At 38.8% G+C, this 27931-nt stretch overlaps 1 protein-coding gene across 1 annotated transcript; it reads left to right on the top strand.

The window, feature by feature from the left end:
• The first annotated feature begins 4226 nt into the window (after window positions 1–4226).
• On the top strand, window positions 4227–27906 carry LOC101021900 (signal-regulatory protein gamma). Its single transcript, XM_009216433.3, has 5 exons — window positions 4227–4682; window positions 8515–8862; window positions 10755–11102; window positions 26941–27255; window positions 27488–27906. Exons 1-5 carry the CDS (start codon window positions 4610–4612, stop codon window positions 27805–27807), a joined length of 1404 nt encoding a protein of 467 aa, XP_009214697.1. The 5' UTR covers window positions 4227–4609; the 3' UTR covers window positions 27808–27906.
• Window positions 27907–27931: the final 25 nt, after the last annotated feature.

Below are 27931 nucleotides of genomic sequence, written 5' to 3' on the forward strand. Positions count from 1 at the left end.
CATCCTCTAGAAAGTAAGAAAGTGCTAAAAAGAAAACAAAGTCAACCCCAAAACCAAAACCCACAATGACTGGAGTACATCAAAGGGGCACAGGAACCAACTGAAAGAGCTCCCAAAGGACAAAACTGGAACACTGTCAGCAAAAAAAATAAGTAAAGTAGTAATGAGTTATAATCCAAAGTATAAAATAAATATCTGAGTCCATACCGATATAGATAAATGATTGAATAAATTAATGGGGAAGAAGAGAAGAATCTCCAGTGCAGAAAAGTCCCAGATAATTTATTTATACACTCCACTCTAAAGGAGGTGGAACATAACTTCCACTCCTGAAGTGTGGGCTGTGCATTGTGACTTCTTTGTAAAGAGTACAGCATGAAAAAAAGGAGAAAAAAATAACTTTCCAGTGGAAAAACCTGACAAATACAACTTCAGCCAGGTGATCAAGAGTTCATCAACAGTTATAAATCGACATTAACAATCATAAATCATGTCACTAATATGTACCTTTAATATGATGTGATGAAGATGACACTTTTCCTCTGTTACCTTCCCCCCAAAACTCACAACCCCAATCTAATCATGAGGAAAACATCAGACAAATTTCAATAAGGAGGTATCCTGCAATATCAGGCCCAGAATTCCTCAAAATGGTCAAGGTCATCAAAATCAAGGAAAGTCTAAAAAACTGTCATAGCCAAGAGAAGCTTGAGGAAATATGACAAGTAAATGTAACAGGTATCCTGGATGGGATGCTGGAACAGAAAAAGGACATTAGGTAAAAAGAAAAGATCTAAATAAACTATGAACTTTGATTAATCATAATGTATCAATATTGGTTCATTGATTACAATAATTTATCATACTAACGTAAGATGCTAATGATAGGGCTCAATTTTTCTGTAAATCTAAAACTGTCCTTAACAAATTAAGTCTATTAAAAAAATTAACGTCTTGTCCTCAGCTAGGTTTTATTTGCCTCTTGCACCCCGTGGGGAGCAATGCAAAGAAATGTGTGGTAGGGAGACTTTGTAAATATTCCAAAGTTTTATCTCACTTCACAAGCCTGAAGTTTCCTTTCCTCTCGTCCTTCCTCTGTCCCCTACCAGAGCTCACCCCAGACCTAGGCACTCAGATCCCAGAGAAAGTGGCTTCTCAGTCCCCCGTGATGCTCACCCTAAACTTTTCCCATTAGTAAAACCCAGGTCAGACCAAGTGAGATCAGAAAACTTTGGGTTATGTGGGTGAGCTGGGATAGCTCTGAGGACCTGACTATGAGTGAGTGAATAATGTCCTGAGCCCAAGTCTTCACAGGAACAAGTTGTTCCCAAGAGGAGTGTAATGGATGCTGAGAGGCACCTGGCTATGGAGATGGTCCTCAGCATCAGCCCTATTTGGGATTGTCTCAGCTGAAGGGAGAACCCTTGCTTAGGTCATATCTGGGAACAGACCACCTCTCATCGGACTCATCAACTTAGTCGTATAAAGGCCCAGCTCTCTTATCCTAACTCAGAGCAACTCTGGAGGAACGTCTTAGTACCAGGCTCCATGCAAGGTCAGCTGAGGTCTTCACTGGGACTTCATTGCAGCCCAGCTTCTTTTTCTCCCCAATCCTGCTTCCCTCTTCTCCCGTCCACAACTGTTGATCCTAAAAGTACTCCCTGAAAAAAAACCTACTTGCTCATCTTCACCCCAGAGTCTGTCTCCCAGGAAAGCCAGCGTGGGACAGTGAGGCTGTGCTACATATCAGAAAGGTGGGGATCCCTTCATCTCTAAGGGAGCAAGTCAGTCACGGAAGAAGGCCTTGTTTATAGTACCTCCAGGTTAATGAGAATCCACAAACATGTTTATTCAAGAGAGGGACATAATTAAATCTATGTTGTAAAAAGACCAGTCTGCTGAAGAAGGAGAAGGAGATTATAGGGGGCAAATAAAAATGGGGATACTCTAGTGAGAAGGCAATTGTTTTTATTCAGGCAAGAGATGATGATAGAGATGGAGAAAGATTAATTCAGAAGGGATTTAGGAGGTAAATCCAATAGGGCCTGGCAGGGGCAAGATATGAGTGTGAAACTATGCCCCCAAGGAGTTAAAGAAACCAATTACTAACAGAAATTCTTGAGTTTACAGGATAGCAGATAAGAAAAAAAAAAAAAAAAAAACTTGCTAAACTGCTGAAACTTCCTCCACTTGTAAGATAACAAAACTGACTAAAATCTGTTGCAACCAATATGGCCAACTAGATTTTGCTCAGAATGAGCTTGCTGATGTCACAGCCTGAATTTCTACCACATATTTCATAATAATGCCCCAGGGTTTTGCACATGGGACCTGTGAAGAGGTGTGGAGAGATAACCGTACCTGCCCAAGGACTTTCCAGACCCTCCCTTTCCTTTCATAAATCATACTAATCCCAGAATCCACCCCCGAAACTTTTTCTAATAAAGCTACTGCCTTGAAGCTAGCACATGGAGCTAGATTTGAGCTAGACTCCTGTCTTCCTGTTAGTCAATTTGCAATAAAAATCTTTTCGTTTCTCAAAAGCCTGGTGTCACAGTATTGGCTTCTAGCCTATCAGGAAGCGACCCCCTTTTACTTGGTAGCAAGTGGATAAGTGAGGGTACAGAACCTGAGTCCCTTCCTGGTCTGACAAACTGCATAGATGATGGTACCAAATACCAAACAGGCATGGTGTGGGAGAAGATAAGGTTTGTGAGTGCAGATCTGAAACTCAAACTTGAATATTTAAGGTATACAAAGGGGCCAGGTGCAGTGGCTCACACCCTCACACCTCTAATCCTAGCACTTTGGGAGGCCGAGGCAGGTGGATCACCTGAGGTCAGGAGTTCGAGACCAGCCTGACCAATATGGTGAAATCCTGTCTCTACTAAAAATACAAAAATTATCCAGGCATGATGGTGGGTGCCTGTAGTCTCAGCTACTCAGGAGGCTGAGACAGGAGAATTGCTTGAACTCGGGAGGCGGAGGTTGCAGTGAGCCGAGGTCATACCATTGCACTCCAGCCTGGGCAACAAGAGCAAAACTCCGTCTCAAAAAAAAAAAAAAAAAATATATATATATATATATATACACACACACACACACACACACATATACACACACACACATAAATGAAGATGTCAAGATGGTTGCAGGATATACAGGTCTGCATCATGGCCCCAAGATTACTCAGCTCCTAGGGGGTGGATTCAGGATTTTAACCTAGATTATATCTGATTCAAAAGCCGGCACTCTTGGGTACTGACCTGTGAGTACTGACTTTCCAAGGAACTTAGAGTCTAATGAAAGGTGAGAAGATTCCTCAGAGTAGGGGAAGGGGAGGATGAAGGAGGCTGGAGGAATGTTCCTGTCTAGTTCCAAGCAGGGGCCATGGATTGGAATTCCTTTGTGGAATTCATCATTTCAGGACAATGGGATAGGATGATGACATCACCAGGGGATGGGGAGTTTTGTCATCTCAGAGGGAACGTGCCAGCCTGGCTTTGCTTTCTTTTCCTAGAGGGTCTAACACCTCTCCTGGCCCTGACATCTAGCTGGTCCCTGAGGTGGAGGCACAAGTCATGAGGAGGCAATGGGGAAACAGGATGTCAGCCCGTGCCTGCCTATGGATGCTTGGACATTAGAGGGTCACCAGCTGAATGTGGGCTGAGGGTCCCTGAACGCAACCTTTGTGCTTAGGGAGAACCCATTCCAGAGCTGAGAGAGAAGGATGTCAACATGCTGCTTCCTCCCTCTTTCTGGGAGCATTTCTTCTGCTCCTCCAATCCCGTCCCTGAGAGCTGGTCCCAGGTCCAGCCCAAGCAGGAGAGGCAGCCCTCACCTTCCCAGGTGTTTGTAGGCATGTCACTCTCCCTCCTAGAGAGCGTTCCCCACAGCTCCGCCTTCCCTGCAGGCCCCGTCCATCCTCTAGAGCACAAATCATCATCACCTTCACAACTTGAATATCTTTCTCAGCCACGCCTGATTCCTCTGCAGGAAGGAAAAAGGAAGCAGTTCCTAGTAGTGTATGGAGGGACCTACAGAAAAGCCAAGAGCCCACAGCAGATATTGCTTGTTTTTTACCTCTGACAACTCTGGAGTGGAAGAAAGGGCATCCATTGTAAAGTTCAACTCTTATCAAGTGGGTGAGGCTATAGATATCTTGTCTCTTTCTTCAGCTGTGCAGCTCAGAGAGGCCCAGATGTTGAGCTCATGCAGGAGCTAGACCCACACATGCCCATCATGAGGTTGCGGCCTTGGTCCAGCCTGTGTATCTGAGGCTCCTAGATAGGCAAAGGCCATGAAGTTGGGGAGAACCTCTGAGATCGGATAAAACTCAGGAAGGAGTATAAGTCTGTGGGTGTCAAGACTCCCAGTCCCAGCAATGCTAAATATTTCCAGCAGCAACTTCTTAGCTTGAAGCAACCTTGTCTGTTCAATTTTATAATCACAAAGGAAAAAGTGTCCCAGTCCCCTGACCTTTCCTCTCATCACAATCCCCTTCCTCTGACATCACAGAGGCAAGAACTGTCCTCTCTGCTCAGAGAACTGAGTCAAGCGCGTCTCCAGGACAGACATTCAGGCAGAGCAAGCTCCAGGTTTCACCACAATGCCCATCCCTGCCTCCCCACTCCACCCATCTCTGCCTTCCTTACTGCTGTATCTGCTGCTTGAACTGGCAGGTGAGTGGGGCCTTATTGTGTGTGTGTGGTGGGTTCTCCCCTCTTCTTGTTTAGTGAACTCTCCCTCACCTGTTCCCATAAAATTTCCTTTGGGAGAGTTTTCTTCGTCTTATCCCAGAACAGGCAGAACTCAGAAGACTACACTGGGATGGCCCCCAGTTCTGACAAAATCTCCCAGTGGCCATGTCTGTTGCAAATCTCTTTGTTCAGGTAAAGGACTCACACCTATGGTCACAGGGCTGGGCACAGCACCCAACATAGCTCTCACCCTCCAGCCTCTGGAATCAAAGGATGTGTAATTTATTTTATTTTATTTTTATTTATTTTTTTGAGACAGGGTCTCACTCTGTCACCTAGGCTGGAGTGCAGTGGTGCGATCTTGGCTCACTACAACCTCCACCTCCTGGGCTCAAGTGATTCTCATGCCTCCACCTCCCAAGTAGCTGGGACTACAGGCACGTGCCACCAAACTCAGCTAATTTTTGTCTTTTTTTGTAGAGATGGGGTTTCACTATGATGCCCAGGCTGGTCTCAAACTTCTGAGCTCAAGAGTTCCACCCGCCTCAGCCTCCCAAAGTGCTGGGATTATAGGCATGAGCCACCACGCCTGGCCCCTGGCATGTTTTACACTTCTTTCTGTGAAATTCAGTTTTTTATTTCTCTGTTGCCACTGTATTTGGTTACTCTTAAAAAGTACTGCAAACTGGGTGGTTTAAATAACAGAAATTAATTTTCTCACAGGTCTGGAGACTAGACACTCAAAATTGAAGTGTGGGCAGGGTTGGTTCTTTCTGAGGACTGTGTTCTATGTCTCTCTCTGAGCTTCTGGCAGTGGTAGCCTCAAACATTTGTTGGATGGCAGGTGGCACCACCCTCCCTGTATCCTCACATCATCTTACTCCTGTGTATGTCTGTCTCTGTGTTCAAATTTCCACTTCATATAAAAACAAGCACCATATTGGATTAGCACCCACCTCAATGACCTCATTTTAACTTGATTTTCTCTGTAACAACTCTATTTCCAAGTAAGGTCACATTAATCAACCCAAATGTCCATCAGTGACAGACTGGATTAAGAAAATGTGGCACATATACACCATGGAATACTATGCAGCCATAAAAAAGGATGAGTTTGTGTCCTTTGTAGGCACATGGATGCAGCTGGAAACCATCATTCTTAGCAAACTATCACAAGAACAGAAAACCAAACACCGCATGTTCTCACTCATAGGTGGGAACTGAACAATGAGATCACTTGGACTCGGGAAGGGGAACATCACACACCGGGGCCTATCATGGAGGGGGGGAGGGGGGAGGGATTGCATTGGGAGTTATACCTGATGTAAATGACGAGTTTATGGGTGCTGACGAGTTGATGGGTGCAGCACACCAACATGGCACAAGTATACATATGTAACAAACCTGCACGTTATGCACATGTACCCTAGAACTTAAAGTATAATAATAATAATAAATTAATTAATTAATTAATTAAAAAAAAAAGATCTCAACGTATATTTCAGAGGCATACAATTCAACTCATAATAGCCTCAACATGAAATTTTAATAACTTAGATATATTCTTTGTTGGTTTATGTACTGCATTTATATCTGTCTGTGCTTTATACATAGGAAGGGTAAGTATAAAGCTTGCTCTTTTTATTCAATGCAGAGTTAAGGATGACTAAAAATATTTAGGTAAAAGCTAACTTAAGACACTGAAAGCTAGTAAAACTCACTTGAATTTTTAACTGTACTTATTGGGTGTGGCACACAGACTGTAAGGTGACTCCCAACTATCCCACTCTTATGTAAGACTACACTGGGATGGCCCCCAATTCTGACAAAATCTCCCAGTGGCCATGTCTGTTGCAAATCTCTTTGTTCAGGTAACATGCTTCTATCTGTGTGTTGTGTGTAACATGCTTCTATCTGATAGAATATGGCCAAAGTGATGCACTGTCACCCCCTCAAGTATGTTAGGTTGTATAAGATCTATCACACTAGAGTTTTTCTTGCAACTTCTGGCCTTAAAGAAGCAAGGAGCCGTGTTGAAAACTGCCTGTGAGAAGGCCCACGTGGCAAGGAACTGAGGGAAGCCCCTAGAAGTTGAAGGCCTCAGTCCTACAACCACAAAGACCTGAATTCTATCAACAACCTGAGTGAACTTAGAATGAACACTTCCCCAGTCAAACCCCCAGATAAGAACACAGCCCACCTGACACCTTGAGTGGAGCTTGGTGAGACCTTGAAGCAGAGAACCCAGCTAAGCCATACCTGAATTACAAATGGACAGAAACTGTGAAGTAATTAATATGTGTTGTTTTCAGCCACTAAGTTTGTGGTAATTTGTTATTCAGCAATAGAAAAGGAATACACTTAGTAAGATTGCAAAACCATACAAAAATAAAGTCCTCCATTGTTTTGTAGAACTTATTTGTTTTTAAAGGTGTACAACTTGGTGGGTTTTTAAATATTATTTTGGTTTTAATTGACAAATAACAATTGTATATATTTATGTGGTATAATGTGATGTTCTTATACATGTATATACAGTGAAATGATCAAATCAGGCTAATTAACATATCCATCACCTCACATACTTATCACTTCTTTGTGGTAAGAACTTTTAAAATCTACTTTTTTAGCTATTTTGAAGTATGCATTAACTATAATCACCATGCTGTGCAATAGATCATCAGAACCTATTCCCCGTGTCTAACTACAACTTTATAGGCTTTGACCAGCATCTCCCATTTCCTTGTCCAACTCCCCACCACCCCAGACCCTGGTAACCACATTCTATTCTTTACTTCTTTGAGTTTGACTTTTTTGGATTCCACATATAAGCGAGATTCCACATATAAGCAAGATCATGCAGTATTTGTCTTTCTGTACCTGGCTTATTTCACACCATAATATCCATGGTGTCATAAGTGACAGAATTTTCTGATTTTTAAAGGATAAATAGTGTTCCACTGTGTGTGTGTGTGTGTGTGTGTGTGTATAATCACGTTTTTATTCATTTATACATTGATAGGCACTTCAGTTGTTTCTATATTTTGGCTATCATGAATAACACTGCAATTTTGTAGAACTTCTCTTGGAGACATTTTGTGTATCTGCCATGAACTCAATGTCAGTGTGGCTTGTGTGATACCTAAGAACACGTGACAAGAGCAATTAACTAGTAAGGAATAAGATTTTATTGGGTAGGATTGAGCATTGACAAACCAACCATTGTAACATCTAAGATATTCCCATACTCCAAAAACCAATTGTCACCTTTTATGGAAAATAGTAACTTCACTGAGAATGCATGCCTCAGTGTTTACTCTGGGAGAGGTGAATGAGTGGCCTTTCACACCATAGAAGACCTGGTATTGGAGGGAGCTGCCTCCATATGCAGGTCACTCCATATGCACTCCGTATGCAGGATGTTGGTTATCAACGTACTGTCCTTAGCAGGGGCTGTATCCCTGATTCTGAGACAATTAGAAAAATCTGACCCAAATTATATTTTGTATATTCTCATTTAATAAAAATATATTCATATATTTATTTAAAATATGTTTATTTAGTGCCTAATATATTGCAGGCCATCCTCATGCCCCAATGCAGAAGGAAAGTGCCATTCTCCTATTTGTACACTGATACCCTCCCCTTCACCTCACATGGCACCTAGCATTGTAATTTTTATATGACTGGTGCCATCACATGATGCTGAAATAAAACTATCATATTGAGATCCCACCTTGACCTATAACCAGACCCTCAGAGCATCTTGAGCCAAGACAGAGAACATGAGAGATGATTCCACGTTTCTTTCCAGGAACTTCAGATGAAGAGTTCCAGGTGAACCAGCCTCAGACTTTAGTGTCAGTCAATCCTGGAGATGTCCTAACCCTGGCCTGCAATATGTCTGCTCTGTCCCCAGAAGGGCCTGTCTTGTGGTTCAAGAGCACTGGGCCAGGACAACAATTAATCTATAGTTTCAATGGAAGCCACTTCCCCAGAGTAACTCCGGTGGAAAACACAATGGTCGATCAAACTGACTATTCCATTCGCATCCGTGACGTGTTGCCAGAGGATGCTGGCACCTACTACTGTGTGAAGTTAAGGGTAGGACACCCTGACATGGAGTTTTTCTCTGGTCCAGGCACCATCGTGTATGTGAATGGTGAGCACAGCCTGATGCACTTTATTCCCTGGGTTTATGAAGATGACTCTTTAAAATCCTTCACCGTGTACCAAATCATCACTACATACTGAATGCTGTGCTCCTTTATCCACAAACTACCCTGTAGACTAGGTTTCTACCAATGGCCTTTCTAGTAAGCCATTCTGGACAACCTGTGCCAAATATTGAATCAAGCTATGTTGACAAGCCACATCCTTCCCTGATGCCAACCCCACCAGAACCCATGACATAGGAGACACTTAAAAATAAAAAGATACTGGGTATGCAAAGTGCAACTACATGTGTGCACTGCATGGCCTAAATGGTAAGAAAACTGGGCCCTAGAAGGCTGACTGACTTCTAAGGTTCTAGGAAGAAACCTGGGCCCAGGTATATGCATTGCGTATATTATGACTTATTTCATGACCCCAAACTTCCAGTCACAGATGCTAGCAGCCACATCTTAGCTTCTGATAGAATATCAACATAGGTGAAGTTTTCCCCAAAATGCCCAGTATCTCCTGGGCCAAAACAAAGGGCTCTTCAGGCAGGCAGACTCTCTACATGCCTCCATGATCCCACTCACCTTCCCATTACCAACTAGAATGTGATTGGGGCCTGATAGCAAGTACCTGAGTGGTCACCACAGTCCAGTCTGAGATCACATTCCCATTCCCCATACAAGTCAATGAGTGGATGTGATCTCCTACCATGGCCTGGCACTGTTGGGGAATTCTCAGACCAGAAGGAGGGGTCTTGTGTATCGATCTCTCCAAAGTCTTTTTTGCAGAAAGCCTTCCCAGAGGGGTTGAGTCATTTCCTGACACTTGAGTTTTCCCAGGTCTGTCCTGAGACTTCCACGCCCAGCCCCACTGTTCTTTCATTCCAAGTATTTTTATTCCCAGGATAACCAGTAATTCCTTCTCCTCACCACCCCTGAATTAACGTCATGAAATACAGTGATATTAGGTGTCCCTCTATTCTTCCAGGAGAACTGACCTTCCCAGTAATGTTTCCCTTGAATCCAGACACATTCCATAATGCCCAAATGGCAATGGAAAATCCACAAGTTTCCCTTAAGTTACATAATGTCAATGCAGACTGCTTTCCCACACTACCTCCTGGCCTTGCCAACCAGGAGTTCCCTTTCTCTCTAACCTGTTCCTTAGGCAGTCTGTGGTTTTGACAACCAAGCTTAATAGGAGAGATTATCACCAGGACCTGACACATTGTAGGGTAGTGATGATGACTGTGTAGGAGGGTAAAGGGTGGCCAGTTAGAACCTCCAAAACTGTAGAGGGCCCTTGAGGTTCTAATCTCTTTTTGTTAAGGAAAGGAAACCCTCTCCCTTCTTTCTCTTGAAGAGATAAGCAGTGGAACTATATGCTGTTGCCATGACCACCTCATTCTTTAATTGTTTTAACTTCTCCACAGCATGAACTTCTCTACAAATTCAGAGAATAATCACCCTTCAGAGGAGAGAGGAAGGCCAATCCCAAACTCAGTGGAGATGTGGGGTTGAGGGACAGGACTTGAACCCAGTTCCAAATGTACCGAGTGACTCTAGGCAATTAGATGGATAGGGGAACTAGCCTTTCTCCATGAACATTACCCATTGATAATTCCCCCTTCTCCCTCCCTGTCCTCCCGTTACCGTGGTTGAGGGCTGAGGAATGGAACTGAGGAGGAATACATCTGGTCCTCTGGACTAACTCCCCTCCTTCAGCACTCTGGGGAGAAGCTGCCTCCATGTGCAAAGGCCTCTCTTTACTCAGTGCATGGGCATTTATGCATGTCGTTAAAAGAATTAATGAATGAGGCCCGACCATGACCTGTACCCATGCTTAAGTCAGAGAAGGGGAAATGAGAAATGATTTTCAGTTTCTTTCCAGGAGCCACACATATGTTCCATGTGCAACAAACAGAGATGTCGCAGACTGTATCAACTGGGGAGTCAATCATCTTGAGTTGCAGCGTACCAGATACCTTACCAAATGGACCTGTCTTGTGGTTCAAGGGAACAGGGCCAAACCGGAAATTAATCTACAATTTCAAACAAGGTCACTTTCCCAGAGTAAAAGAGATTGGAGACACCAACAAGCCTGGCAACACAGACTTTTCCATCCGCATCCATGAAATCTCTCTTGCTGATGCTGGCACCTATTATTGCGTGAAGTTCATAAAAGGGAAAGCTACCGAGGAGTACCAATCAGGTCAGGGCACTCAGGTGTTTGTTACAGGTCAGTATGTCTCCTATATCTCATACCCCCTGGAGTATAATATCATCTCAGCAGTTACGTCTTCTATTCATTCAACAATTGCTATGTGCCAAATATTATTGAAGGTACAACATACATTTGATCTTTTTAATTCTCTCAGCAAACTGTGAGTTAGGTATTTTACAGGAAGAAAAAAAGACTCAAAAGGTTGAGTGCTGAGTGATGAGAGCTATTTTGGTTGATTTCTCAATATTCAATCCACCCCCTATGACTAACCTAAGCCAACTAGTATAATTCCATGTTCCCTGCTAGAGGTTTACTCAAATATGGGATGAACTTGGCCAGTTTGGGTCTATCAGAGAAAAATACAGGCTTGCAGAGAAATCTGGTAATCTAAAGCAATTCTTCCCCTTCTTGGCTGGAAACAAGCAATTGTGTTGCTCCAGGTTCTTTAAGCAGGCATCTTATGACTATGAGGGGAATAAGGTTGAGAAAAAGTCTAGATGAATGCAGCTATGTAACCAGTGTAGATTTGACAATATGCACAACCATACTGCTCCTTGTTCCAATCTCACCTCTGGACTTCTAATAATGTGAAAGAAAACATCTCCTTGCTAAGCCAATTTGCTTAAATCAACAATGTCCTAAGGGCTACAAGAATAATAAAGGTCCCACATCCCACAATGTGTTGTAGTGTGTTGAACTGCAAGTACAAATCTATGTTTTCTGCATCCAAAGCCTTTTTCTTAGTGTTTTGCTACTTGTGGTGCCGTGTGAACTTTGGGCAATATCCAGCCTGAGAAATTATTAAATTGGTCATACAATAATGCTAACATTTATTGGGCATCTACTATATTCCAAACATTTCATCTATATTATCTACATAGCAACATTTGAATTGCTGGATGCTTGTACTCACTGTACAGATGAGGAACCTAACTTAGGGAGATTTCAGGAGTGTACATAGTAGGGAATAAAGAGGTGGGGCTGTCTGGACCCAGTCCAGTATGCTCTATATTAGTGAAGAACATTTACTTACAAGAGAGAATATCAAATGCATTAATTTCAACCAAAAATATGAGTTGATTGATTTTGTACCTGCAGAGAATTCTGGGTTACTCACAGTATTCAAGGCAGAACTTTTGGAACCAGGGACTAAAGCATTGGATTTAGGGCTTAGTGTTACCAAGATTACGGCTCTCTGACATTGTCTAATCTCTTCATGGCTTTGTTCTTTCCTGCTGCATAAAAATCTTCAGTATACGATAGTGAAAATAAATGCAGAAAGTGTTGATATTCATTCCCCCATCTTACAACCGATGTGGAAAGAGAACTTTTTCCTACCAACCTTCACAAATGAGTTCTAGGGAACTATCCATATTAGCCTTTTGTATGCCTTGTTGTCAACATTTTATTCTTTGTTGCTAGGGAGATGAGATGCCATGAGAGATAAGCAGTCAACCCAATGGAACAAATGCTAAGCAGGTTAAAAATAAAATATGTTCATCCATCACATGGTCCACGCCCTACCTTATCAGATGAGGAAGTTGAGCCTCTGAAAGGCTAATGGGCTTGTCTTCCAGGCTATGGGTACTGGAACCCCAGTAGACTCTTCTCAGAACCCTTTGGGTTTATGGCTTTGCCTTCTTCTTAATAAGAAGTCTCTAGTTAGAGTGGAGGTGTAGGAGTGCATGACAGCTGTTTAGAGGGAGAATACTGTGAATGAGTTCAATATCCTTATTAACATTCAAATGTTCTGAGTCAGAAATGTACCAAACTTATGCCATTTCTTAATAAATAAAAATGTTTATATATATTTTTAAAATACTTAGCTATGTATTAGTTTCTTGTAGTTGGTGTAACTAATGGATACAAATTTGACAGCTTAAAACAACTGAAATAGACCCTTATGGGTGGCATAACAGCACAAGAAGTTCCAAGGGCCCACTCCATGGAAACTGGTGAAAATCATTTTTAAAAAATATTTAGAGTCTCTGGAAATAGTATTAAGGGCATATCATAAATGAAGAAATAATTTTTAAACTACTAAAACTGGGGAAGAAAAGTAAAAGTCTGATATTTGAACCAAAACCTCCCTTTTCCTTGTCAAAGCCTACACCCCATGGTAAAGAAGAGGAATCAACTGTACCAAAATAATCCATCCAGTCACTCAACAACTGAACAAGCAGATGACAATAACAAGCCTTGGTGGTTGTGAGGGAGATCAATATCCAGAGTTTCTACAATATATTATGTAAAATGTCCAGTTTCAAAAAAAGTGAGACATGCAATAGAACAGAAAAATATGACACATATACCAAAAACAAACCAAAAAAAAAAGGTATCAGAAACTGCTTGTTATGACCACCAGATGTCAAACTTAACAGGCAAAGCCTTTGATGTAACCATTACAAATATATTCAAAGAAACGTGATTAAACAAACCATGATTAAATAAGTATAGGAAAGTAAGATGATAATGTTGCATCAAATAAGATATATCAATAAAGAGATAGAAATTATTAAAAAGAACCAAATGGAAATTTTCTTATTCAAAAGTATAACAATTGAAAGAAAAATTGCCCTAGAGGGAATTAACAGTAGATTTTAAGAAGGAGATTTAGCAAATTTGAAATAGATTAATGTAAATTATGGAATCTGAAGAACAGAGAAAAATTAAATGAAAATAACATTTAAAAAATGAACAGAGCCTCAGAGAAACGTAGGCCATCATTAAGCACACCACATACATGTAATAGGGATAGCAGAAGGAGAGGAGAAAGAGAAAACAGCAGAAAAAATATTCAAAGAAAGAATAGTTGAAAATTTCCCAAGTTTATTTATTTAGCTGAACTGAAGATTGAAAAAGGAAACTCAAATTACTAGAATCAGAAATGAAAGAAGGAATATTATAAGTAACCTTACAGAAATAAAAAGAAATATTAAAGAATACTATGAAAAAACGTGTGCCTATAAACTAGGTTTATATGATGAAAAAGACAAATTCCTAGAAGACACAAAAATTACCAAAACTGGCCCAAAAATAATAGAGCATTTCAAGATACCTATAACAACAAAATAGATTAAATTGGTAACAAAAAATTACCCTGATATCAAAACCAGACAAAGATATCACAAGAAAAAAACACAGACCAAATATATCTTATGTATATGGACACAAAAATCCCTTAAGAAAATACTAGTAAACTGAAACCAGCAACATAAAAAAAGCATTATTCATGTTGACCAAGTGGGATTTATCCCACAAATACAAGGTTGGTTTAACATCTGAATGTCAATTAATTTAATACAACACAATATCAATAAAATAAAAAAGAAAACCACATAATCCTCACAAGATGATAAAAAGAATTTGGTAAAATCTAAAATTCTTCTATTTAAAAAAGTACTAGAAAAACTAGGAATAGTAGGGAACTTTATCAACCTGATAAAGCACACGGATGCAAAACCCACAGCTAACATCATATTTAGCAAACCCACAGCCAATGTCATAATTAATGAGGATGGTTAGAAGCTGTCCCTATTAGATGAAGAACAAGACAAGGATGTCTCCTGTCACCATTTCTACTCAACATTGTACCAAAATTTTTAGTCAGGACAATTAAGTAATAAAAACAATCCAAATTGGAAAGGATGAAGTTAAACTATCTCTATTCACAAATGACATGTTCTTGTATATAGAAAATCCTAAGGAACCCACTAAAAAACTATTCAAACTACTGAGCAAGTTCAGCAAGCTTGAGAATACAGTTCAATATACAAAAATCTATTACATTTCCACACACTTGTAATGAACACTAAAAATAAAAATACATTTAACAAAAGAAGTGCAAATTTATACTCTGAAAACTATCAAAAAAAGTTGAAAGAAATGAAAGAAGATGTAAATAAATTGAGAATTTTCCCATTTTCATGGACTGGAAGATTTAAAATTGTTAAGATGGCATTACTCTCCCAAATTGGTCTACAGATCCAACAAAATCCTTATCAGAATCCCAACCTACTTTTTTGTAGATATTGACAAGCTGATCTTAACATTCATGTGGAAATATAAAGGACCCAGAAGAGCCAAAACAATCCTGAAAAATAAAGTAAGATAACACAGGTTTTTCTTTCAAACCTTACTACTGGCTGGGTGCAATGGCTCACACCCATAATCGCACCACTTTGGGAGGCTGAGATGGGAGGATCACTTGAGGACAGGAGGTTGAGGCCATCCTGGTGAACATAGTGAAATCTCATCTCTAAAAATAAATAAATAAAATAAAAATAAAAGCTTACTACAAATCCACAGCAATCAAGGTAATATGGTACTGGAACAGGATAGACCTATAGACCAATGAAAAAGAGAGAGTCCAGAAACAAGCCCATGTATCTGTGGTCGTGGTCAACTGATTTTCAACAAGTGTGATTATGAGGAAAGAAGCATCTTTTCAACAAATAATGCTGAAACAACTGGGTAGCCACACACAGAAAACAATGAAGTTGAACCCCTACTTCACACAATATACAAAAATTAACTCAAAATGGTTTGAAAGCCTAAAAATACCTATAAAGCTCTTATAATAAAACATAGGGATAAATCTTAATGACATCAGATTTTGCATTGGCTTCTTAACCATAATATCAAAAGCATGAGAAACAAAAGAAAAAATAGATATATTGGACTTCTTAAAAATTAAAACCTTTTATGCTTCAAAGGACACTATCAAGAAAGTAAAAAGATAACCCAAAGAATGGGAAAAATATTTGCAAAGTACATATCTGATAAAGGCCTTGAATTTAGAATACATAAAGAATGTCTCCAAAGCAGATATTCAAATTGCCAATAAGCACATCAAAAGAAACTCAGCATAATTAGTCCTCAGGGAAATGCAAATCAAAACTATAATGAGATAAAACTTTGCACTAATAAGGATAGCTAAAATCAAAAATCAAATTATAACAAATGTTTATGAGAATGTAGAGGAATTGTAAACCTCATACACTGCAAGTGGGAATGCAAAATGAAGCCACTTTGGAAAATAGATAGGCAGTTCCTAAAACAGTCAAACATAAATTACTATATGACCCAGCAATTCCATTCCTAGGTATTTACTCAAGAGAAATGAAAACATATGTTCACATAAAAATTTGTGCACAAATGTTTATAACAGCACTCACACTATCTGAAAGATGGAAACAATCCAAACATCTATCAATTGATGAATGGAAAAGCAAGATATGATCTATACATACAGTGGTTTATTATTAAACTATGAAGAGGAATGACCTACTAATAATACATGCAACAACATGGATAAACCTTGAAATCATATGCTAAGTTAAAGAATAAAATAACAAAAGATCACTTATTCTCTCTAGATTCTTCCTCTCTGTGCAGAGCATCTCTGAAAGAAAGACAGCAGCCCCAGTCAGGGGCATATAGATAAAACTCCCATCTCCCTGGGACAGAGCACCTGCGGGAAGGGGCAGCTGTGGGTGCAGCTTCAGCAGACTTAAACATTCCTGCCTGCCAGCTCTGAAGAGAGCAGAGGATCTCCCAGCACAGCGCTTGAGCTCTGCTAAGGGACAGACTGCCTCCTCAAGTGGGTCATTGACCCCCATGCCTCCTTATGGGGAGACACTTCCCAGCAGGGGTCGACAGACACCTCATACAGGAGATTTCTGGCTGACATCTGGCAGGTGCCCCTCTGGGATGAAGCTTCCAAAGGAAGGAGCAGGCAGCAATCTTTGCTGTGCTGCAGCCTCCACTGGTGACACTCAGGAAAACAGGATCTGGAGTGGACCTCCAGCAAACTCCAGCAGACCTGCAGAAGAGTGCCCTGACTGTCAAAAGGAAAACTAACAAACAGAAAGCAATAGCATCAACATCAACAAACAGGATGAGCATGCAAAAAATCCCATCAGAAGGTCACCAACATCAAAGATCAAGGTAGATAAATCCATGAAAATGAGGAAAAACCAGTGCAAAAAGGCTGAAAATTCCAAAAACCAGAATGCCTCTTCTCCTCCAAAGGATGACATCTCCTCACCAGCAAGGGAACAAAACTGGATGGAGAATGAGTTTGACAAATTGACAGAAGTAGGCTTCAGAAGGTAGGTAATAACAAACTACTTGAAGCTAAAGGAGCATGCTCTAACCCAATGCAAGAAAGCTAAGAACCTTGATAAAAGGTTACAGGAACTGCTAACTAGAATAACCAGTTTAGAGAAGAACACAAATGACCTGACGGAGCTGAAAAACACAACACAAGAACTTCATGAAGCATACAGAAGTATCAAGAGCCAAATCTATCAACCAGAAGAAAGGATATCAGACATTGAAGACAAACTTAATGAAATAAAGTGTGAAGACAAAATTAAAGAAAAAAGAGCAAAAAGGAATGAACAAAGCTTCCAAGAAATATGGGGCTATGTGGAAAAGACCAAACCTACGTTTGATTGGTGTACCTAAAGTGATGGGGAGAATGGAACCAAGTTGGAAAATACACTTCAGGATACTATCCAGGAGAACTTCCCCAACCTAGCAAGACAGGCCAACATTCAAATTCAGGAAATACAGAGAATGCCACAAAGATACTCCTCAAGAAGAACAACCCCAAGACATATAATCATCAGATTCACCAAGGTTGAAATGAAGGAAAAAATGTTAAGGGCAGCCAGACAGAAAGATTGGGTTACCCAAAAAGAGAAGCCCATTAGACTAACAGCAGATCTCTCTTCAGAAACCCTACAAGCCAGAAGAGAGTGAGGACCAACATTCAACATTCTTGAAAAGAATTTTCAACCCAGAATTTCATATCCAGTCAAAAAAAAAGCTTCATAAGTGAAGGATAAATAAAATCCTTTACAGACAAGCAAATGCTGAGTGATTTTGTCACCACCAGGCCTGCCTTACAAGAGCTCCTGAAGGAAGCACTAAATATAGAAAGGAAAAACTAGTACCAGACACTGTAAAAACATGCCAAAATGTAAAATCCATCAACACTATGAAGAAACTGCATCTACTAATGGACAACATAACCAGCTAACATCATAATGACAAGATCAAATTCACACATAACAATATTAACCTTAAATGTAAATGGGCTAAATGACCCAATTAAAAGACACAGACTGACAAATTGGATAAGGAGTCGAGACCTATCGGTGTGTTGTATTCAGGAGACCCATCACACAGGCACAGACACACATAGGCTCAAAATAAAGGGATGGAGAAAGATCTACCAAGCAAATGGAAAGAACAAAAAGCAGTGGTTGCAATCCTAGTCTCCGATAAAACAGACTTTAAACCAACAAAGATCAAAAAAGACAAAGAAGGGCATTACATAATGGTAAAGGCATCAATGCAACGAAAAGAGCTAACTATCCTAAATATATACGCCCTCAATACAGGAGCACCCAGATTCATAAAGCAAGTTATTAGAGACCTACAAAGACACTTAGACTCCCACACAATAATAGTGGGAGACTTTAATACCCCACTGTCAATATTTGATAGATCAATGAGACAGAAAATTAACAAGGATATTCAGGACTTGAACTCAGCTCTGGACCAAGCAGACCTAACAGACATCTACAGAACTCTCCACCCCAAATCAACAGAATATACATTCTTCTCAGCACCATATCTCACTTATTCTAAAATTGACCACATAATTGGAAGTAAAACACTGCTAAGCAAATGCAAAAGAATGGAAATCATAACAGTCTCTCAGACCACAGTGCAATCAAATTAGAACTCAGGATTAAGAAACTCACTCAAAACTGCACAACTACATGGAAACTGAACAACCTGCTCCTGAATGACTACTGGGTAAATAATGAAATTAAGGCAGAAATAAATAAGTTTTTGAAACCAATGAGAACAAAGACACAATGTACCAGAATCTCTGGGACACATTTAAAAAAGTGTTTAGAGGGAAATTTATAGCACTAATGCCCACAGGAGACAACGGGAAAGATCTAAAATTGACACCCTAAAATCACAGAAGAACTAGAGAAGCAAGAGCAAACAAATTCAAAAGATAGCCGAGGACAAGAAATAACTAAGATCAGAGCAGAACTGAAGGAAATAGAGGTATGAAACACCCTTCAAAAAATCAATGAATCAAGGAGCTGGCTTTTTGAAAACACTAACAAAGCAAATAGACTAGATTAATAAAGAAGAAAAGAAAGAAGAATCAGATAGACACAATAAAAAATGAAGAAGGGGATATCACCCTGATCCCACAGAAATACAAACTACCATCAGAGAATACTATAAACACCTCCATGCAAATAAGCTAGAAAATCTAGAAGAAATGGATAAATTCCTGGACACTTACACCATCCCAACGCTAAACCAGGAAGAAGTTGAATCTCTGAAAAGACCAATAACAAGTTCTGAAATTGAGGCAGTAATAGCCTACCAACCAAAAAAAGCCAATGACCAGATGGATTCACAGCTGAATTCTACCAGAGGTACAAGAGGAGCAGATACCATTCCTTCTAAAACTATTCCAAGCAATAGAAAAAGAGGGACTCCTCCCTAACTCATTTTATGAGGCCAGCATCATCCTGATACCAAAACCTGGCAGAGACACAACAACAAAAAAAAATTTCAGTTCAGTATCCCTGGTGAACATTGATGCAAAAATCCTCAATAAAATACTGGCTAACCGAATGCAGCAGCACATTAAAAAGCTTATCCACCATGATCAAGTCAGCTTCATCCCTGGGATGCAAGGCTGGTTCAACGTATGGAAATCAATAAACGTAATCCATCATATAAACAGAACCAATGACAAAAACCACATGATTATCTCAATAGACGCAGAAAAGGCCTTTGATAAAATTCAACACTGCTTCATGCTAAAAACACTCAATAAACTAGGTATTAATGAAATGTATCTCAAAATAATATGAGCTGTTTATGACACAGTCAGTATCATACTGAATGGACAAAAGCTGGAAGCATTCCCTTTGAAAACCAGAGCAAGACAGGGATGCCCTCTCTCTCTCACTACTTCTATTCAACATAGTATTGGAAGTACAGGCTGGGGCAATCAGGCAAGAGAAAGAAATAAAGCGTACTCAGATAGGAAGTTTCTGTTTACAGATGACATGATTGTATGTTTAGAAAACCCCATCATCTCAGCCCCCAAACTCCTTAAGCTGATAAGCAACTTCAACAAAATCTCAGGATACAAAATCAATGTGCAGAAATCACAAGCATTCCTATATGCCATAATTCAACAATCAGTCAAATCATGAGTGAACTCTCATTCACAATTGCTACTAAGAGAATAAAATACCTAGGAATACAACTTACAAGGGATGTGAAAGACCTCTTCGAGGAGAACTACGAACCACTGCTCAAGGAAATAGGAGAGAGGACACAAACAAAGAACATTCCACTCTCATGGTTAGGAATAATCAATATCGTGAAAATGACCATACTGCCCAAAGTAATTTATAGAATCAATACTATTCCCATTGAGCTACCATTTACTTTTTTCACAGAATTTTAAAAAATGACTTTAAATTTCATATGGAACCAAAAAACAGCTCGTATAGCCAAGACAATCCTAAGCAAAAAGAACAAAGCTAGAGGCATCATGCTACCTGACTTTAAACTGTACTACAATGCTACAGTAACCAAAACAGCATGGTACTGATACCAAAACAGATATATAGACCAATGGAACAGAACTGAGGCCTCAGAAATAACACCACACATCTACAACCATCTGATCTTTGACAAACCTGACAAAAATAAGCAATGGGGAAAGGATTCCTTATTTAATAAATGGTATTGGGAAAACTGGCTAGCCATATGCAGAAAACTAAAACTGGACCCCTTCCTTACCCCTTATACAAAAATTAACTCAATATGAATTAAAGATGTAAATGTAAGACCTAAAACTGTAACAACCCTAGAAGAAAACCTAGGCAATGCCATTCAGGACAAAGGCATGGGCAAAGACTTTATGACTAAAACACCAAAAGCAATTGCAACAAATGCCAAAGTTGACAAATGGGATCTAATTAAACTAAAGAGTTTCTGCATAGCAAAAGAAACTATTATCAGAGTGAAGAGGCAAACCACAGAACGGGAGAAAAATTTTGCAATCTATCCATCTGGCAAAGGGCTAACATCCAGAATCTACAAGGACATAAACAAATGTACAAGAAAAAAACAAGCAATCCCATCAAAAAGTGAGCAAAGGATATGAACAGACACTTTTCAAAAGAAGACATTTGTACAACCAACAAACAAATGAAAAACAGCTCATCATCGCGGGTCATTAGAGAAATGCAAATCAAAGCCACAATGAGATACCATCTCAGGCCAGTTAGAATGGTGATCATTAAAAAGTCAGGAAACAACAGAGACTGGAGAGGATGTGGAGAAATAGAAACGCTTTTGCACTGCTTGTGGGAGTGTAAATTAGTTCAACCATTGTGGAATACAGTGCGGTGATTCCTCAAGGATCTAGAACTACAATACTATTTGACCCAACAATCCCATTACTGGGTATATACCCAAAGGATTATAAATCATTCTGCTATAAAGACACATGTATATGTACATTTATTGCAGCAGTATTCACAATAGCAAAGACTTGGAACCAACCCAAATGCCCATTAATGATAGACTAGATGAAGAAAATGTGGCATATATATACCGTGGAATACTATGCAGCCATAGAAAAGAATGAGTTCGTGTCCTTTCCAGGGACATGGATGAAGCTAAAACCATCATTCTCAGCAAACTAACACAGGAACAAAAAAAAACAAACACCACATATTCTCACTTATAAGTGAGAGTTGAACAATGGGAACATATGGGCATAGGGAGGAGAACATCACACACCAGGGCCTGTTGGGTGGTGGGGGACAAGAGGAGAGACAGCATTAGGAGAAATACCCAATGTAGATGACGGGTTGATGGGTGCAGCAAACCACCATGGCACACGTATAACTATGTAACAAACCTGCAGGTTCTGCACATATATCCCAGAACTTAAAGTATAATAAAAAAAAATCACTTTTTAAAAATAATTCCATTTATATGACATACTCAGAATAGGCAAATCTATAGAGACAGAAAGTAGATTAAAGACAGAACATTTCTTATGATTTGGGGGATGGTGGAAAGATGGGGAAAATGGAGGTTATTACATGAAAGGCATGGAGTTTTTTTTGAGATGATAAAAATGTTCAAAATGACTGTGGTTATGGTTGCACATATCTACAAACAAATATCTGCAATTGTACATTTTAAATGTGCGAATTGTATGGTATGTGAATTACATCGCAATAAAGTTGTTTAAAAACCAGATTTAGTCTCTCACAGTTCTAGAGGCCAGAAGTCTGAAATCAATATCTCTGGACTGGAATCAAGGCATCAGCAGAACTGCTCCTTCTGGAGATTCTAAGAGAGAGCATATTCCCTTTCTCTTTTGGCTTCTGGTTGCTGCCAGCATCACTGGCCTGTCAGCAGCATAGCTTAAATCTTCAACACCAGTGTCTTTAAATCTCTCTGTGTTCCATTTTCACATTGCCTTCTCACAATTAAGGTACCAGATTATTAACCAATCTGTATTAGTCATCTAACAAATTACCTAAACTTAAGTGATTTCAAACAACAAACACTTATCGTCTCACGTTGTCTGTGAGTCAGGATTGTAGACATGGTTTAGGTTGAGAGACCTTGGTTTAAGGTCTCTTGTAAGGCCGCAATCAAGGTGTCTACCAATAGTACAGTAATCCAAAGGCTCAACTGGAGAAGAATCCACTTCAAGTTTACTGCCATGTTTATTGGCAGGCCTCAGATCCTTGCGGGCAACTGGTTGAAGACATCAGATATCTGCTACATGGGCTTCTCCATAGGACAGCTCACAACATGGCAGCTGCTTCTCCTCAAGAAGCAGGAGAGAGGGGAAGAAGAAGATACAAGTCACAATTTCTTTATAAGCTAATTTCAGAAGTGACATCCTGTTAGTTTTACTTTTTCATTAGAAGTGAGTCACTAGATCCAGGGGAGGGGATTACATAGTGGTGTGAATGCCAGGAGCTGGAGATCATCTTAAAGGTTGACTACCACAGCCACTCTCTCAGTAACTAGGAGGACATGCAGGCAAAATGTCAGTAAGGATACAAAAGATTTGATCAATGTGATTAACAAATTTGATGTAATTGAGCACTGCACCCAACAACTGAAAAACACATATCTTTTTCAAGCCCATGTGAAATATTAACTAAAATTAATCATGTGCTTGGTCAAGAAGCAAGTCTCAACAAATTTTGAAATATCAAAATTACATAAGTATGTGTTCTGATCATTGTGGAATTAAACTATACATATTTACAAAAAGATAATTAGAAAATCCTCATATGTTAAGAATTTGGGGAATGATCTAAATAACTGATTTATCAAAAAGAAATTATCATGGATACTAGAAAATATTTTGGACTAAATAATAATTAAAATACTGCACACTAAACTTGAGGCATGTAGTTACTGCTGTACTTGGAATTTATAGCCTTAAATCCCTATGTCAGAAAAATAAAAATGATTGAAACCCAGTAATAAAAGCATCCATTACAACAATTTAATAAAACAGTGACAAAGGTTTGATTTTAGTGTGGTCAAAATTTCAACCTTTTCCTTTATGGTTATAGCTTTCAGTGCTTGTTTAAGAAATCTTTCCTTAATCCTTTAAATCCTGAAGACATACTCTTACATAGCTTCCTATAGTTAAGCTTTATAGTTTTGCCTTTCACATTTAGTCTGAATCCCCATATTTGTGATATGAGATTTTATTTTTCCCCATATGAATATCTAATTGTTCCAACTTCATTTATTTTTAAAATTTCCCTTTTCTTCACTGCTCTGCAGTGCAAACTTGTCAAAAATTAAGCATTCATATGATGGATCTGATTTGGGGCTCTCTAATTTTTTCCATGTTTTCTTTGTTCGTTCCTTCAAACACCACTATCTTGATAACTACAGCTCTGTAATAAGTTTTAGTACTTGGTAGAACAAGTCATCCCACCTTATTCTTTTTGGTTATGCTTGGCCGTTTTCATTTCCATGAAAAGTTTGGAATATCTTTGTCAAGTTCAGCACACACTCACATATGCACACACACACAATTTATGGGATTTTAATTGTGATTACACTGACTTCTTATCAACTGGGAATAATTCAAATGTTTGTATCTTCATATATGCCTACGCATACATTTCTTTATTTTTACAATATTATTTTCTATCAATGAACATGGTATGTCTTTTCATTCATTAAATCCTTTATAATGTCATTCAATAAAGTTTTGTAGTTTTTACTATAGACATGGTACACCTCTTATCAGATTGATTCCTCCACGCTTTATATTTTTAATATTATTATAAATGAGATCATTTAAAAATGTTTTTAATTTTCTAATGTTTGTTAAAATTGAATTTACATCGATTTTGTACCTAGCAAACTTGTTAAATTCTCATATTATTTCAAAAAATTTGTCTATAGATTCTTTTGACCTTTCTTAAGGCACAATGGTATCATGTAGTAATAATAACAGTTTAACGTATTTCATCCTAATCTTTATATGTTTTATATTCCTTTATGACTTCTTAAGCAAACTAGAATCTCTGATAAAAGATTGGATTTAATTTCTGGTGGCAAGCCAGATTACACCAACTTGATTTCAAAGCTTTCAATGTTTTACCTTTGATTACAATGTTTGTTGTATTTTTAAAATTAGGATGAACCATATATTGCCTATATTATATCATTTTTCATATAATAAAAATAGCAATTGCATATGGTTCAATCTAATGGATTATCTCTATCAGATTAATTCACCTCTATTCTTAGTTTACAAATAATTTCTAAACGTAAATATTAACATTTAATGTTTTTCCTGCATCTATTGAAATGGTAATATGGTTCTACTGTCTTTCAATTTGGAAATGTGATGAATAACATTATTTGATATTCTTTTTTATTTTTATTTTTATTTTTTTGAGACCATGTCTTGCTTTTTCACCCAGGCTGGAGTGCAGCAGTGCAATCTCAGCTCACTTCAGCCTTGACCTCCTGAGCTCAAGTGGTCCTCCCACCTCAGCCTCCCCAGCAGCTGGAACTACATGCCCATGCCACCACACCTGGCTAATTTTTGTATTTTTTGTAGAGATGTGGTTTTGCCATGTTTCCCAGTCTGATTTTCTAATATTAATTCAACTTTTTATTCCTGAAATAAAACCACTCTGGTGATAGTGTGTTATTCAGTTTGCTGAAGTTTGTCTGGGATTTTTGAACGTATATTCAGAAGTAAGATAATAATCTATGTGTTTTCTTTATATTATTCTTGTTGGAATTTTGTTGTTGAAGTTATGCTATCTTCAAAAAATGAGTTGGGAAGTCTATCTGCTTTTTCTATTTTTTAGAAAAGATTACATAAGATAAAATTTATTCATTACATAAATGTTTGGCAGATCTTTCCAGTGAAGTCATCTAGATCTAGAATTTTCATTACAGGAAAATTTTTTTAATTACTGATTCAGTTTCTTTAATAATTTTGATACTGCCCAGGTTTCTTATTTCTTCTTATTCACTTTTGATAAGCTACATTTTTCCAGATAGTTTTTCACTTTTTCTAAATTTTATATTTTATATTGGCAAAAGCTATTCAACATATCCAATTTTTATCATTTTAATGCCTGCAAGATTTATAGTAATGCCCCTTTTGCACATCTGTGATTGTATCTCTCTCTCTTTCTCTCTCTCTCTCTCTCTTTCTCAATATTTTATTTCCTCTCTGCATTTTCACCAGAGAATTATATGTTTTCAAAGAAGCAACTTTTGGTTTTGTTGATCCTCTATATTTTATGCTTGCTTTTTGTTTCATTCACATTACCTTATATGTATTACTTCCTTTCCTCTCCTATTTACTGATTGCTTTTAAGTTTTGTTTATGTTTCTCATCGTGTATAATTTGACCCTTATTATAGTTACCTTTATAAATCTTTAAAGTCAACTTTACAAATCTCAATGAGTTGTGTTTTTAGGATCTTGTCTTAAAGTTCTTTTCCACCTCAGAGACATATAGATATTCCCTTATTTTTTCCTTCTTATAGTTTTATTAAATTTTAGATTTAAGAATTTAATCTGTTTGGAATTTATTCCGGGTTCAGTCAAATATAATAATTTAAAAATTTTTATTCATTTGGTTTTCTAATCTATCAGTTTTTTAGTCAGCAAATAGATTCACTTAAGTTTTCTGTGTCAGTTGACATTATATTTTTTCTTTCTTCTCAATTATTGTTTATTCATCACTTTTTGTTGCATTGCTTAGGCCAGAATCTCCAGTACATTATTGAATAGATACAATGAGAGTAGGTACCCTGTTGTTGCTGACTAAAGGACATTCTTGTAAAGTTGCACATTAAAGATATTTTGTTTTAGGATTTTTGGTAGATAAGCATTAGGCTAAGAACACTTCCTTCTATTCCTTGTTGTCTAAACCTTATTAAATGAGAATGGGTAAGTAGGAGTAATCAATACCAAGAGTGAGAAAGATATAGGAATATGGCTCCTGAACAGAGAAACAGTGTCACCTGAGTCAAGACCACAGGCTGTGTGGTCAGATAAACCTGTTTTCCGGTCCAGGCTTTGCAAGTTGCTAGTATTTTTTATTTTACCTCTACTAGCTTCAATTTCCTTATCTATAAAATGGACATTATCATACCTAATCATGGACTTGTCAGAATTAAAATTTTATAAGGCACATAGAATACTTTATAGCTTACCAACACTAATTGTTTATTCATCTTCTTTCTTGTAGCTCCACCCTCTCTCCCTGTGGTAATAGGCCCCTTGGAGAGGGCCTTGCTCGGGCAGACTGTGAATTTTAGCTGCATGTCCTACGGCTTCTATCCCAGAAATGTCACCCTGAAGTGGTTCAAAAATGGGAAGAAACTCTCATCCCTCCAGACCCACGTGGTTCAGTTAAAGAATAGCAATGCCTACAAAATCATCAGTACCACGGAGGTAGTCCCAGCTCTAGATGACCTAAACTCTCATGTTACCTGCAGTGTGTACCACCGGAGCTTGCATTACCCTCTTCATGGGAAGGCTGATTTGTCTGAGACCATAATAGGTAGGTAACACCACATGTACCCGGCTTTCACGTGTCTTTGGAGCATAGTTCTTCCCAAATTTGCTCCAGGGAATAGGCTTAAATAATAACAGGTCATTCCAACTACCGAACATCTACTATGTGCTAGGCACAGCGACATACTAAGTAGGTGCTAAGTAAATGGCCACCAAGCAATAAGCAGATGGATCTGATTGTTTCATGACGTCTGAGCATGTGTTCTATGCTATTTCAGTTCCACCCAAGGTGTCCATTCTTCAGCACCCTGCCTCAAATAACAAGATGAATGTCACCTGCCAGGCAGAGAAGTTCTATCCCCAAGACATGCAACTGACCTGGCTGAAGGATGGAAGTGTCTCCCAGAGAGATGAGACCCTGACCCCCACCAAGGGCAAAGACGGACTGTACAGCATGCAGAGCTCCATCCTGGTGGAAAACAGTGACCATGAGGAGGACACTATGCTCACCTGCCAGGTGGAACAAGACGGATGGCAGAAGATCACTGTAAAAATGACATTTTGGGCCTCTGCTCACCTGGATAGGTCTCAGTTGTAGCCAATAGCAAGGCCTCCATGATTTATTTAAGGAGGCTCCTTCATCTTTCCATAAAACGTTCTTTTTCAGATTTATAAAAGTTTAAATTATGAAAGCAAAGCCCACTCTCTTTCTCATTCTCTTG

The sequence above is a fragment of the Papio anubis genome, chromosome 16 (genome assembly GCF_008728515.1).
Source record: "Papio anubis isolate 15944 chromosome 16, Panubis1.0, whole genome shotgun sequence".
NCBI lineage: Eukaryota > Metazoa > Chordata > Mammalia > Primates > Cercopithecidae > Papio > Papio anubis.

Excerpts from the sequence above, each read along its gene's own strand:
- LOC101021900 (XM_009216433.3), top strand. The coding sequence starts at position 4,610 with ATGCCCATCCCTGCCTCCCCACTCCACCCATCTCTGCCTTCCTTACTG. Across the intron at positions 4,683-8,514 it reads TCTGCTGCTTGAACTGGCAG|GAACTTCAGATGAAGAGTTC; the intron begins GTGAGTGGGGCC and ends GTTTCTTTCCAG. Across the intron at positions 27,256-27,487 it reads TTTGTCTGAGACCATAATAG|TTCCACCCAAGGTGTCCATT; the intron begins GTAGGTAACACC and ends ATGCTATTTCAG.